The sequence below is a fragment of the Mytilus galloprovincialis genome, chromosome 6, assembly GCF_965363235.1.
Source record: "Mytilus galloprovincialis chromosome 6, xbMytGall1.hap1.1, whole genome shotgun sequence".
Taxonomy (NCBI): domain Eukaryota; kingdom Metazoa; phylum Mollusca; class Bivalvia; order Mytilida; family Mytilidae; genus Mytilus; species Mytilus galloprovincialis.
This window is the reverse complement of record NC_134843.1, coordinates 98,082,102-98,095,456: the sequence shown is the minus strand read 5'-3', so window position 1 is coordinate 98,095,456 and position 13,355 is coordinate 98,082,102. Positions and strand designations below refer to the sequence as shown.

The following is a 13,355-nucleotide window of genomic DNA, read 5'->3' as shown; positions in this document are numbered from 1 at the left end:
GGCTTTTACATGTCCCACCACTATGACTTTCATAATTTATGGGCTCCCATTTTCAAGATCCTTGAACTGCTGAAAACTAGATTATAGATATCTAAAACAATAGATCATTCATACATGTACGCTTTGTTTTGTAAAATCTATTGAAGGACAATTAACACAAGAATAAGTCTGAGAAATGCAAATGATTTATTGAATTAGAAGTTGACTGCTGCTGTTATTGACATTTTCAATTTAGACTGATATGTATGGTGTCAGCAGGTACCAGGCTTTATTGAATACAATGGACACATGGTTTTGGTCAGGTTTCTAGATTTCTGTTTATGATATTTACCTTACTGATGTAGTGCAGCAGATATTTGCTGTGTTAATTGTGATTAATGTTTAATACATGTAATTATGCTTCATAAATTTGGATGATTCATGTTCTGAAATATTTTTGGTAACTTTTGTGCTTTGTCCATATTTCCCACGAGAAAGAAAAACACACTAATTTTTAAAACTCTGAAAATGTTGTCATTTAAGCACTAAACTCCTCCTAAAAAACGTTGTGATGAACAATAAACACAAAAAATTACCAATACATATCAATAAAAGTTTACTTTTCTGTTGACTATGCTTCTATTAGATAACAGAATTTTGTTAGAATAAAATCTATAAAAGTAAGAAACATATTTATAAAGTTCCCCGCTCATGTATATCCTAAGCAGTACTTCAAAAGAGTGTTTGCTCAATGTTGAAGGCCTAACTGAATCTTTGAGATGAAGAACAGCAATGAAAGCTGAAATGACTGTTCCCTTTGTTTTTTTTCGTGTGTTTGTAGTTTAAACATATTTATTTATAGTGGATTGGGAAACAAGTTTTGCAACTTATATATTAATCCCTTTCCACTTTGCGGGTGCGAGTGCTGCCTTGTAGCGGCATTAGCCTACTCTTTTTCGAAATCTACAAGGGTGTCTTTAACGTGCAAGAGATATGGCTCTCTCTTAACACGGGTCAGCCATTTATCGTCCCCTTCCGACGGACTATCATCGTTTCCTCAAGACCATACTCGCAGATGATGTCAAGGGAGAGCCGAAAATTGAGCTCCTGAAATTTTCATCCCAAACAGGAATCGAACCAGGAATCTTTGTGTTAGTAGTCCGATGCACTAACCACTATACCACGGCTCTCACGTGCGTTTGTAGTGATGTTTTGTCTCAAATAGATACCCTATAAAAATGATTCCTTTCTTTTCTATTCCAACAACTGCTTCGTTTAAACTATTTGTTTAGAAATTAGTGTTGTCTCAATGCAGTACAAACTATCTTTAGATTAATATATAAGTGTGAATTAATGCAAATGAAGGAATTACATTTATGTTTTATTATATAGGCTTGTATTGATGACAATGAAGAGATGTTAAAACTTTTACTTGAATATGGTGCCAATGTTAATGCCAGGGACAGTGAACTTTGGACCCCTCTCCACGCTGCTGCTACATGTGGACATTCCCACCTCTGTAAACATCTCATCTCTAAGTAAGTACTGTCGTTATGGTGCTGCTACATGTGGACATTCCCACCTCTGTAAACATCTCATCTCTAAGTAAGTACTGTCGTCATGGTGCTGCTACATGTGGACATTCCCACCTCTGTAAACATCTCATCTCTAAGTAAGTACTGTCGTCATGGTGCTGCTACATGTGGACATTCCCACCTCTGTAAACATCTCATCTCTAAGTAAGTACTGTCGTCATGGTGCTGCTACATGTGGACATTCCCACCTCTGTAAACATCTCATCTCTAAGTAAGTACTGTCGTCATGGTGCTGCTACATGTGGACATTCCCACCTCTGTAAACATCTCATCTCTAAGTAAGTACTGTCGTCATGGTGCTGCTACATGTGGACATTCCCACCTCTGTAAACATCTCATCTCTAAGTAAGTACTGTCGTCATGGTACTGCTACATGTGGACATTCCCACCTCTGTAAACATCTCATCTCTAAGTAAGTACTGTCGTCATGGTGCTGCTTCCATTAGAATCTTTTTTTCACCATTTCTGTCTGTCTGATACAAAAGTATTAAATAATTTTAACTGGAAGTAGGTTCATGATTACAAAGTCATTTTTCAATGTTATCCAACAGCTCTTATAAAATGTAGATAAGCAAGTTATGCCCTAACATATGTACATGCAGTATCATATGAGTATAATTGATTATCAGACTTAATAGCCAAATAAAGACATGAAGTTTTAAGAAGATCAGACTGTTAGGAGAATAAAAATCAACAGAATTGACTGTAAAGGGAATATATTAGACAGATATCTACTGTAAGTGGAATAAATTTGCCAGAATCGTCCTTAGAAGGGGAATATATTTGACACACTTATCAGATTGACAGCTCCTATGTGTTATTTTTGTTGTAATTCGAGTACTTGGTTAAGTGGCTTTTTAACATAAATGATCACTAGACTTGAAATATCTGTTGGGAATATTGTAACTGTCAGCGTATTATGTGATCAACAAAATATTGCTGATTTAATGCATAAATATAAGACCGAAAAAGGTCAGAAGAGAATTGTCGATTACATGACAAGATATTGATCTAATATGATTTTATAATCCAGGATTTATTGTGCATTAGATTTATTATAACTTGGTCATTTGTTCTGCTTGGTTTTTTGGAGAATCTGTACTTAAGTGTGACTATATAATCTGTTGCTATTATTTGGTATCCATCTTTAGCTACTTTTTGTCATAAATACAATTACCCTTTCTGAAATAAAGACAAAATGAGAACAAAAATGACAGATATATCTCAGTCAGAATATGATTGTAGTAAACTTTTACCCAGATATTGCTAATAACTGATACAATGTCTTATCATTGCTAATATACATTGTAGTTAATTTTGGTGCAAACCATTATGTTACCATTTTGAGCCCCTGATGGTCCTTCAGACAATATTTGGACTTGAGATTGCCACAAATTAATACAAGCCTTCAACTGGTGAAAAGTACGAATTAAATCTATGCAAACTCCTATGACAGTTTCTTATCTTCATTGACTGCAAAAACTCTTAATTTTATAAGTAAAAATATTTTATTTTATATGTAAAAAGTATTGTGTAACATATTCTACCAAAACGAAATACTCATCTAAACCTTGTCTTGCATAGGCGGATCCAGGGGGGGCCCTGGGGGGCCTGGCCCCCCCTTTCGTGGGAAAAATTTGGTGGATTATATAGGGAATCACTGAAGCATGACTGGAGCGGGCCCCCCTTAGGCAAAGTTCTGGATCCGCCACTGTCTTGTTAGCAATTTATCTGAAATTTAAAGCTGAATGTTACTGATTCAGCAACCTTAGAAAAATATATTATTTGAAAAGAATAACTGTTAAAGTATCCTTGCCATCCCATGTTAGATGTACAAACTCTTTACCAATATTTTGTTGTTGATAGAAGTGATTTATCTTCATCGGTTGGAAGTTTTTATGTAATGAACAAAAGCTTAACAAAAAATTTAATTTCCCCATAGCTCATCACATCCCGCCAAAATAAATGTCCAGAACAATCAAAGTTTCCAAGAAGAGTCATAAGGAACAATTAACTTAGTGTTTCTGCTTAATACTGTGATTATATTGGTGAATAGGTTCCATAAACTTTTCCTTTTATTACATATTAAAACTAAAAAATCGATAAAGCTGTGAAAACTGGCTGACTTTCCTAATTATGGTATCCATTTATCTAAGTATTGGTGACAAAATGGTCTTGATTTTTCATTTGAGCTTTAGCACTGTCAGTTTGTTGCTAACAATAAAATTGATGAGTTGCATAAATGTAAATTGTATGGTGAGATTGATCAGGGACTTATATAAAGATTGAATAAAAAAGTATGTAGAAAGCTGGTGGAATGAATCTATTGAAGTTATGAATGACTTCATTAATTTAGATGTCATAGTATTGTGGGGTAATCAACTTGACTGTTTACAGACCTGTAACATTCATATCAATGTTGAACATGATAAATTTACGATCCATTTAAGAAATCTAATTCAGTTACCATGGATAGGTTAAATGCTTTTAATTTAAAAAAATAAGGGTTTTCTAAGAAATTAATTTAAAAGTTCAGAAAAGTAAATAGTTCATCTGTCTTTATCATCAATTTCTGGTATTGACATACCATTTATATTAGACATACTTTGGTATTTATCAGATTAAGAAATATCGGGCACTGTTGAGTTTTGGGTCAGTAACCAATTCTTACAGATTTCTATTAGACATGTATATTATGAGATAAATTATATTGTTTGTCTGTAGCAAACACATTGATGATCAGTCACTTACAGATTACATTTCATACTATAGACCAAAAGCACAATCAACTTGTAGCAATAGTAATAAGAGGGTGACTGGGGTCATAGCAGAGATTTCAACAGGGTAAATAATTGTAATGTAATAAATTTAAAAACAAAAATTGCTAGTAAAATGACAGTGATGACATGAATATTAAATTTCAATAAACTTGGCATAAGCTCTTTTAAATTTATTTCCAACCAGGGCAACAAATTTGGTCTGGTTAATGCACAACTGTCTACAACACTATATAGTGAAACATACTATAACACCTTCAATCCATTGATTACCAAGAAAATTGTATTAAACTTTTGGTCCTTTATTTTTGGTTCCGCAAATAGTACAGCCAGTTTTAAATAAAATTGAAATTTCGTCTTATGATATACAGTAACTGTTGTTTTAAAAATCATAGCATTTTTCATAAATCTTTCCGTTAAAATGAGTTTTTACCAATTCTACCATATTACATCAGTTCAACTACAGATTATGTATTAGGGATGGGGTGATTGATCGGTTTACCCTTGTTAAATTGTGAATGTTTCTTTTTGACATAAAATGTATTAAACTTTGTTTAATTGAAGCTTAGCGTTACATGTTTGCAAGGAAGATTTGATTGATGTGGGTGATCCTGGCTCCGTATCTTCTCAATTCACGCCCATTTTAATTTGCTGAAGTGACTAAAGAGTAGGAAGAAAGAAAGATAACATTTTGTATGTGTGATTGATGAAGTGGATTAACCATTAGTTGAAGAAGCCATTCAGGGACGTCCTTGTTGTCGGAATCTCAGATAACATACGACTCTTTAACATCCGTTATTGTTAGAAATCACCTACAAAACATACAAAAGAGAAATCAACTTAAACCTTCACACAGAACAAAATAGTCATCAATTATTGAGATTTAATTCATAATAAAATGCAGTCTATTGCAAAAACATATTAAAAACCTGTTAGTTGTACATGTATTTTCTGCATGATTATATTGAACACATGCATAATTATTTTACTAAATACTTTCTCTTTCACTTTATCATCAATAATTTAAAGATTTGAAAACAGCCACTAGTAAAACATGTTGTCTTTAAGAATATATTATAGTACAAAGCGATTAAAATATTGGAAAAGTAAAGTTTGATAAACTGGGAAATTTGTGAGCAACAAGAAAAAATTCGACAAAAACGTGTTTGAGTAAATTGATAAATGTGAGCTAGCCCAATTGAGGTTGATTGGATAAAATCACAGTTGTATATGAATCACTTATCAACATACTTTAGATATTTTTGCGGGGTTTTATAAGACCTTGACCTCATTTTCATGATTCCTTTGGTCAATGTTGACAATTTGTGGTGCATTCTGTTTCTCAGGTACTATTAGTGATAGTATCCCTATATTTGGTGTTTGTAATGATTGTAGGTGTACATGTCTCTCAGGCATGGTTCATCTTACTGTGATCTGGTACTATTAGTTATAGTATCCCTATATTTGGTGTTTGTAATGATTGTAGGTGTACATGTCTCTCAGGCATGGTTCATCTTACTGTGATCTGGTACTATTAGTGATAGTATCCCTATATATTTGGTGTATGGAATGATTGTAGGTGTACATGTCTCTCAGGCATGGTTCATCTTACTGTGATCTGGTACTATTAGTGATAGTATCCCTATATTTAGTGTTTGTAATGATTGTAGGTGTACATGTCTCTCAGGCATGGTTCATCTTACTGTGATCTGGTACTATTAGTGATAGTATACCTATATTTAGTGTTTGTAATGATTGTAGGTGTACATGTCTCTCAGGCATGGTTCATCTTACTGTGATCTGGTACTATTAGTGATAGTATCCCTATATTTGGTGTTTGTAATGATTGTAGGTGTACATGTCTCTCAGGCATGGTTCATCTTACTGTGATCTGGTACTATTAGTTATAGTATCCCTATATTTGGTGTTTGTAATGATTGTAGGTGTACATGTCTCTCAGGCATGGTTCATCTTACTGTGATCTGGTACTATTAGTGATAGTATCCCTATATATTTGGTGTATGGAATGATTGTAGGTGTACATGTCTCTCAGGCATGGTTCATCTTACTGTGATCTGGTACTATTAGTGATAGTATCCCTATATTTAGTGTTTGTAATGATTGTAGGTGTACATGTCTCTCAGGCATGGTTCATCTTACTGTGATCTGGTACTATTAGTGATAGTATACCTATATTTAGTGTTTGTAATGATTGTAGGTGTACATGTCTCTCAGGCATGGTTCATCTTACTGTGATCTGGTACTATTAGTGATAGTATCCCTATATTTGGTGTTTGTAATGATTGTAGGTGTACATGTCTCTCAGGCATGGTTCATCTTACTGTGATCTGGTACTATTAGTGATAGTATACCTATATTTAGTGTTTGTAATGATTGTAGGTGTACATGTCTCTCAGGCATGGTTCATCTTACTGTGATCTGGTACTATTAGTGATAGTATCCCTATATTTGGTGTTTGTAATGATTGTAGGTGTACATGTCTCTCAGGCATGGTTCATCTTACTGTGATCTGGTACTATTAGTGATAGTATCCCTATATTTAGTGTTTGTAATGATTGTAGGTGTACATGTCTCTCAGGCATGGTTCATCTTACTGTGATCTGGTACTATTAGTGATAGTATACCTATATTTAGTGTTTGTAATGATTGTAGGTGTACATGTCTCTCAGGCATGGTTCATCTTACTGTGATCTGGTACTATTAGTGATAGTATACCTATATTTAGTGTTTGTAATGATTGTAGGTGTACATGTCTCTCAGGCATGGTTCATCTTACTGTGATCTGGTACTATTAGTGATAGTATACCTATATTTAGTGTTTGTAATGATTGTAGGTGTACATGTCTCTCAGGCATGGTTCATCTTACTGTGATCAGATCTCATTTTCATAAAAATTTGATAATGTTGGGTTTATGTGATACTTGTTAGTAAAACCTTCATATTAAAGACTCAAATTCAACCATAATTCAATAATAAGTAAAAAAGCAAGACATTTTAGGGTGGCACTCTTGTTTTAGTCTGCCAATATTAAATGACATGGGTGTTGATGTCTAGATATTGTTTTTGTTTTTTTGTTGGATTGCTGTCTTGTTAAGAAACACTGTCATATATCCTATTATTCAGATGTTTATGTTGCACCGAACATTCATGAAATATTTACCACTGGACCATAATAAACCAATCATATATTTATTGCTTGTGGCTAGACCTTATTTTAAATGGTGAATGTATTACAGAAAACATATATATATGTATACTCAACATCCTCAAGGTGTAAGATCATTGAACTACTGTCCATTTAATGATCCAGCTCATTTCCTTATAAATTGGTCAACAATAATAACTTTGATTTCTGTATGGTAAATCATATTCCGAATACATTAATAGGGATTACACATTATGTATCCAATTATTTTCTCCAAATTGAACATTGATTTCTACTTCATTAAGTTGATAATGTCATGGAGAGGGTAAATAAATTTATAAGCTTTTTATTCTGTTTTCAATATGAATCTTGTCATGCAGTAATATTTTGATCAACCCCAAAGCTTTATTTGAATGACTGATTGGTTATTTAGATTCACTGGGTGTATACATGTATCAATTTTAGTGAAAAATGTATAAGGAGAAAAACCCTGTAATGAAATAAGGGCGAAATCACCCTGATTATACATCATCTCGTTCAACTTCAGAAGATATTTCCAATGAAGGGGAGCTAACTCTGTAATTTGCCACACTTGTATCCAAATGATATCTTGATATTTCCTTAATTACCAGAAACACATAAACGAAAGGTTAACCATTTAAACTCTGGATGAAGGTAGCTTTAAAATAGGATGGTTAGGTCAGTAGGTTTTCTTCTGTCCTGTTTTAAAATTTGTCTAAAATGTCTGATTTTTACAAAGACTGACTCTTATATACAAAAAATATGCAGTTAATTACACCACTAACCTGCAGGGCATAAGGAATGATGGAAATATCAATGGTTGTAGAATATAAACATTATGGGATATATGTAAATGTCAAAAGGCAAAAACCAGACAATACAAGTTAAAAATAATCATGTAAAGGTCGCAGAATAACAAGTAATAATCATGTAGAGGTCACACTTAAACAGATAAATGGTAAGCACTAAGTTGAATGAAGGAAAATTGAATTACAGAAAGATCCATTGAAGGCCAAATAGTTGTAAATAAACGTAGTCTGTATATTAAATGGTTTAAGTAGTTAACATAGTTAAGGTCAAGTAACGGAAAGAGGGTAAGACTACAGATTTTACTTTCCACTTGTATAAGCTGCACTTACTACTAAAATAAAAAATAACACATTTTAATCTGTTATTTTCCTGGAATATTATTGAATGAATATTGTCTATATAAAAGAAAAATATGTAGAAATGTTCTTTTTAAAATTCTGTTAATGTCAAAAGTTCATAATTTAACAGGATACACGATCTACATAATTCTATGGACTAGGTTAATTTATGTAGCTAAAGACTAAGTGAAGAGTCTTTAAAATTTTAGAATTTTACAGAACCATCATACAAGTGAGAGACTTAGCTCCCTATGAAACCAAGTTTGATCCATCGTTTTTACGTAAAAAGAACATACCTGTACCAAGTAAGGAATATGACAGTTGTTTTCATTTGTTTGATGTGTTTGAGCTTTTGATTTTACCATTTGATTAAGGGACTTTCTGTTTTGAATTTTCCTTAGAGTTCATTAGGGCATTTATTTTTTTTCTCAGAGAATAAAAAAGAACTTGAAGTAGTGATTTTCCTCTATTTTTAAATTGACTATTTTTCAGGGGAGCAGAACTTTTAGCAGTGAATGCTGATGGTAACATGCCCTATGATATCTGTGAAGATGAAGTTACTCTGGACTATATAGAAACAGAGATGGCCAAAGTTGGTAAGAATTTTTAGTAAGATAGTGTTGTGTAAGGTCACTTGATTTAATTGAAAAAGTTGTAAAAGTGAATTTAAACTTTTTCTCAACCATTTTTAACTTCAGATTTTGATAATGAAACAGAATAGAAAAAAAAGTATTTGTCTTTCTGGTCTAACTCTTAAGATTTGAAAATTAGAATTTGCTGCTATATGCTAAGCCCACGGGGGGGTCTCTTCCTATATAAAGGTATATACATATGTGCCGCTGGAATGGGTCCCTTTTTTGATCCGTCAAATATATCAATGGGGTGCAATTTTACCGAGGAAATATATCAATAGGTAGTAATTGACCGATTGTGATATATCAGTATATGCATATAGGTACTATTTGAGCTGATAAATATATGAATGGGTTATGATTTCGCTGTGAAATATATGTATAGGTAGGGATTTCACAATTATTCAATATATGAATGGGGGGTGTTTTTAAAATCCCAGCTGCACACCTGTACCCAAAATCCCATGTTGAGACCCCCCCCCGTGGCTAAGCCCCCAACATTTAAGAGTAAGAACAAAAATTGAATGGCTAGGTAGGATGAGCATGTTCAGAATCGGTATGCTGCTCCAGTACAAAACAGAGTTTATTAATGTAATATTTGCCACTGGACTGTACACATAAATTGTTTATTATTATTAGAATAGTTAATCCATATCTCAGATCATTCATAATATGCCTGAAATATTTGCCACTGAACATTAAACAACTAACAATCTTAAACCAATGTAGATCAGACTAAGATATCTGATGTTGATATAAAATTTCTTTTTGAAAAGAAAAAAATAGTTACCTAGCTGTCTGATGATACAGTATCCTTTGAGTTATAACTGATTTAAAAAAAAACAGCAATATGTTTGGTACTCATGGCAATTTCATCAATAGTTTCCATTTCTCAGTAGTAAAAATGTTTTAAAAAATGTACTAAGATGTAATAAATCTGTACTAGTATGTGAAAATGAATCCCCTGTAGAGTTATCTTTTTTAAATAGTATTATAAAGTTGTATGTAACATCAGTGTCTCAGTCCATTGTGGTCTTACTGGCAGGAAAATGACCAGGAATGGAATAAATTAATTAACTTTAATATATTATGTTGGGAGTTAATTTAATGTCAGGGAACCATTAAATTCAAGTAAAGGAAGGATGTAATATATTGTCAGTAGCAAAGTTATAGTGGTCGATAAAAACAATTCAATATGGTTTTATTGTATAGATTGATACAAACATTCAACTGTGTTGTGTCATATGTAATTTATTGCCGCGGAAACATTAATATTTCAGATTCAGGGAATATTATTAATATGACAAAAACAAGCCTCAATATACAATATTCTTATTCATAACAATTAATTCAGTAAAATCCTGATCGTCATAGGGACTGGAGATGTATAATTTCTGTAATTGATTCCAGAATGGTCATGTAATTTATAGATGGGTTTTGATAGTATTGCACAATTAGGAAATAATCATCAGAAACGAAGGTCTAATATTTCATCAGTAAATACCATAATAGCTGCAATCTCTTTGTACACGTATCTGTTTTATACAAAACTAATAGATCACGACTATAAAAAATTACTTTGTACTTTTGCAGGGTATGAACATTAGTTTTCATTACGTAAACGTTAATTAGGGTGCAGGCTTATTAATGTTTTGGTTTCCGTACTAAGTTCATTTAGGTCATGTATCAAGGACAGATTTTTCCTTTATACTTAAAATGATGTTCAGGATGAACAATTTATGTATTTGGTATTTTTCTGTAAAGAAAATATGGAAAATTTCAATATTATTTTACTTGATTTTAAACATTTTGCTCTGAATAATTCATTTTCCCTATTTTCTTAAGTCATATGAAACTTCAAATTAAAAAAAATCATGCATATGTTTTATAAATAAATGGCTAGTTTTTATTATAAAATTTATGTACATATACTTTTTTCTCAAAAAAATTCTATAATTTTTCCAAATTTAGAAGAAGTTTCCTTTTATTTAGTTGTTTGCTTCCAGCATACAGTTCGCTAACATGTTTTCTGTATGCAGGATATTAAACCTTTCTCGTAAAAATCTGGTGATCGCAATAGGCAAGTGTCAATGGAAAACCAAACGTAAACAAGATTAACTATATCTTTTTGTACCTGTTATACATGTGCTTACCTGAATATCCATTAATTGATTGTTTACAGGTGACAATGGTTAAGCTTAGGTTTAAAAATACGACCTTTAATTAGCTGCCATATTTTCACCACAACATTGACTGATTGAAATATTTTATGAAGATTATACCAAATTTATGCGAAAGAAATTATGAAATCCTGCACAGAAGACTAAGTTTATGAGATATGTGTGCATTGGTTCAATACTTGGATTAAGAATTTTTTTCACTGGTCACTCCTCTCATATGACTTTAATATTTTAATCTTTTCAACCTCAAAAGACACAGAAACGAAAACAAATATGGATTCATTAATTTTTGAGGATTGTGTTTCCCTGTATATTTGATTTTATTCCACATTTTATCATTTAATTCCACCTTAATTGTTATGACTGTAATATTATTTTAGGAATCACTCAGGAAGAAATAGATGAGAGAAGGTTGATACCAGAGAGAAATATGTTAAATGATGTGTCTCGGTTAGCCAAGACAGGTGGGCCCCTGGATGAGAGGGGCACTGATGGTGCTACTTTAGTAAGTAAATGATGTGTCTGGGTTAGCCAAGACAGGTGGGCCCCTGGATGAGAGAAGCACTGATGGTGCTACTTTAGTAAGTAAATGATGTGTCTCAGTTAGCCAAGACAGGTGGGCCCCTGGATGAGAGAAGCACTGATGGTGCTACTTTAGTAAGTAAATGATGTGTCTCAGTTAGCCAAGACAGGTGGGCCCCTGGATGAGAGAAGCACTGATGGTGCTACTTTAGTAAGTAAATGATGTGTATCAGTTAGCCAAGACAGGTAGGCCCCTGGATGAGAGGGGCACTGATGGTGCTACTTTAGTAAGTAAATGATGTGTATCGGTTAGCCAAGACAGGTGGGCCCCTGGATGAGAGAGGCACTGATGGTGCTACTTCAGTAAGTAAATGATGTGTATCGGTTAGCCAAGACAGGTGGGCCCCTGGATGAGAGAGGCACTGATGGTGCTACTTTAGTTAGTAAATGATGTGTATCGGTTAGCCAAGACAGGTGGGCCCCTGGATGAGAGGGGCACTGACTGAGGGCACTGATGGTGCTACAAGTAAACAAAACCAGATATTTTCTTTCTTGAAGGTTACAATGTCTGATCATTTTATATATTTTATCTATAGGTATAAGAAGATGTCGTATGAGTGCCAATGTGACAAATATCCATCCAAGTAAACCATTATAGGTCAAAGTACCGTCTTCAACATGGAGCCTTGGCTCGCACCCAACAGTAAGCTGTTAAGGGCACCCAAAGTTACTAGTGTAAAACTATTTTAACAGGAAAACAAACGGTCTAATCAATATAAAAAAAAAATAGAAATGAGAAACACTTATGAACAACATCAACAAACAACAACCACTTCACATCAGGTTACTGACTTAGGACAGGTGCAATTAAATGCAGCCTGTTGAAACCTTTTAACCAACCTTCACCTTTACCTGAAACAATAGTGAAACATCACAACATAGAAAGACACACTATAAAATATCAATTGAAATGTGTTCATCTTGGTGGAAATGTATTTCCTGGTCAATTGTGCATCCAACTCCCCAAAGAAGATGAAACTAGTTCTTATTTTTCTCTCTCAAGAAAATGTTGTTATGTATAATTATATAATTCGTGATGTAATAGTTTTGATCATGTGATATTTCAAAGAAGTTCAAAGACAGATATTGCATGTGACTAAAATTATTAGTGAAAAGTTGAACTTGAGTTGACTTATCCAAAGAATAGACACACCTGAGACTAAACTAAGGTGTCAAGCAATTACCAAACCAATATTATCACAGATCAAATATCTTATTGATTTGATCAACAAAATCACAAAAGAATTTCATACATTCACAATAATTGATGTATAT

At 33.1% G+C, this 13,355-nt stretch overlaps 1 protein-coding gene across 12 annotated transcripts in view; it reads left to right on the top strand.

Annotated features, from left to right (window-relative positions):
• Positions 1–13,355, top strand: part of LOC143080883 (protein phosphatase 1 regulatory subunit 16A-like) — a 66,960-nt gene that overhangs the window by 30,141 nt on the left and 23,464 nt on the right. For 11 of the 12 annotated variants that reach the window (XM_076257033.1, XM_076257030.1, XM_076257028.1 and 8 more), the window contains exons 4-6: positions 1,372–1,517; positions 9,179–9,282; positions 11,879–12,003. In XM_076257033.1, coding sequence (XP_076113148.1) covers positions 1,372–1,517; positions 9,179–9,282; positions 11,879–12,003 — 375 coding nt within the window. Of the gene's footprint in view, positions 1–1,371; positions 1,518–1,625; positions 1,920–9,178; positions 9,283–11,878; positions 12,004–13,355 lie in introns of those variants that run through there. The other variant, XM_076257034.1, reaches the window with a different exon arrangement.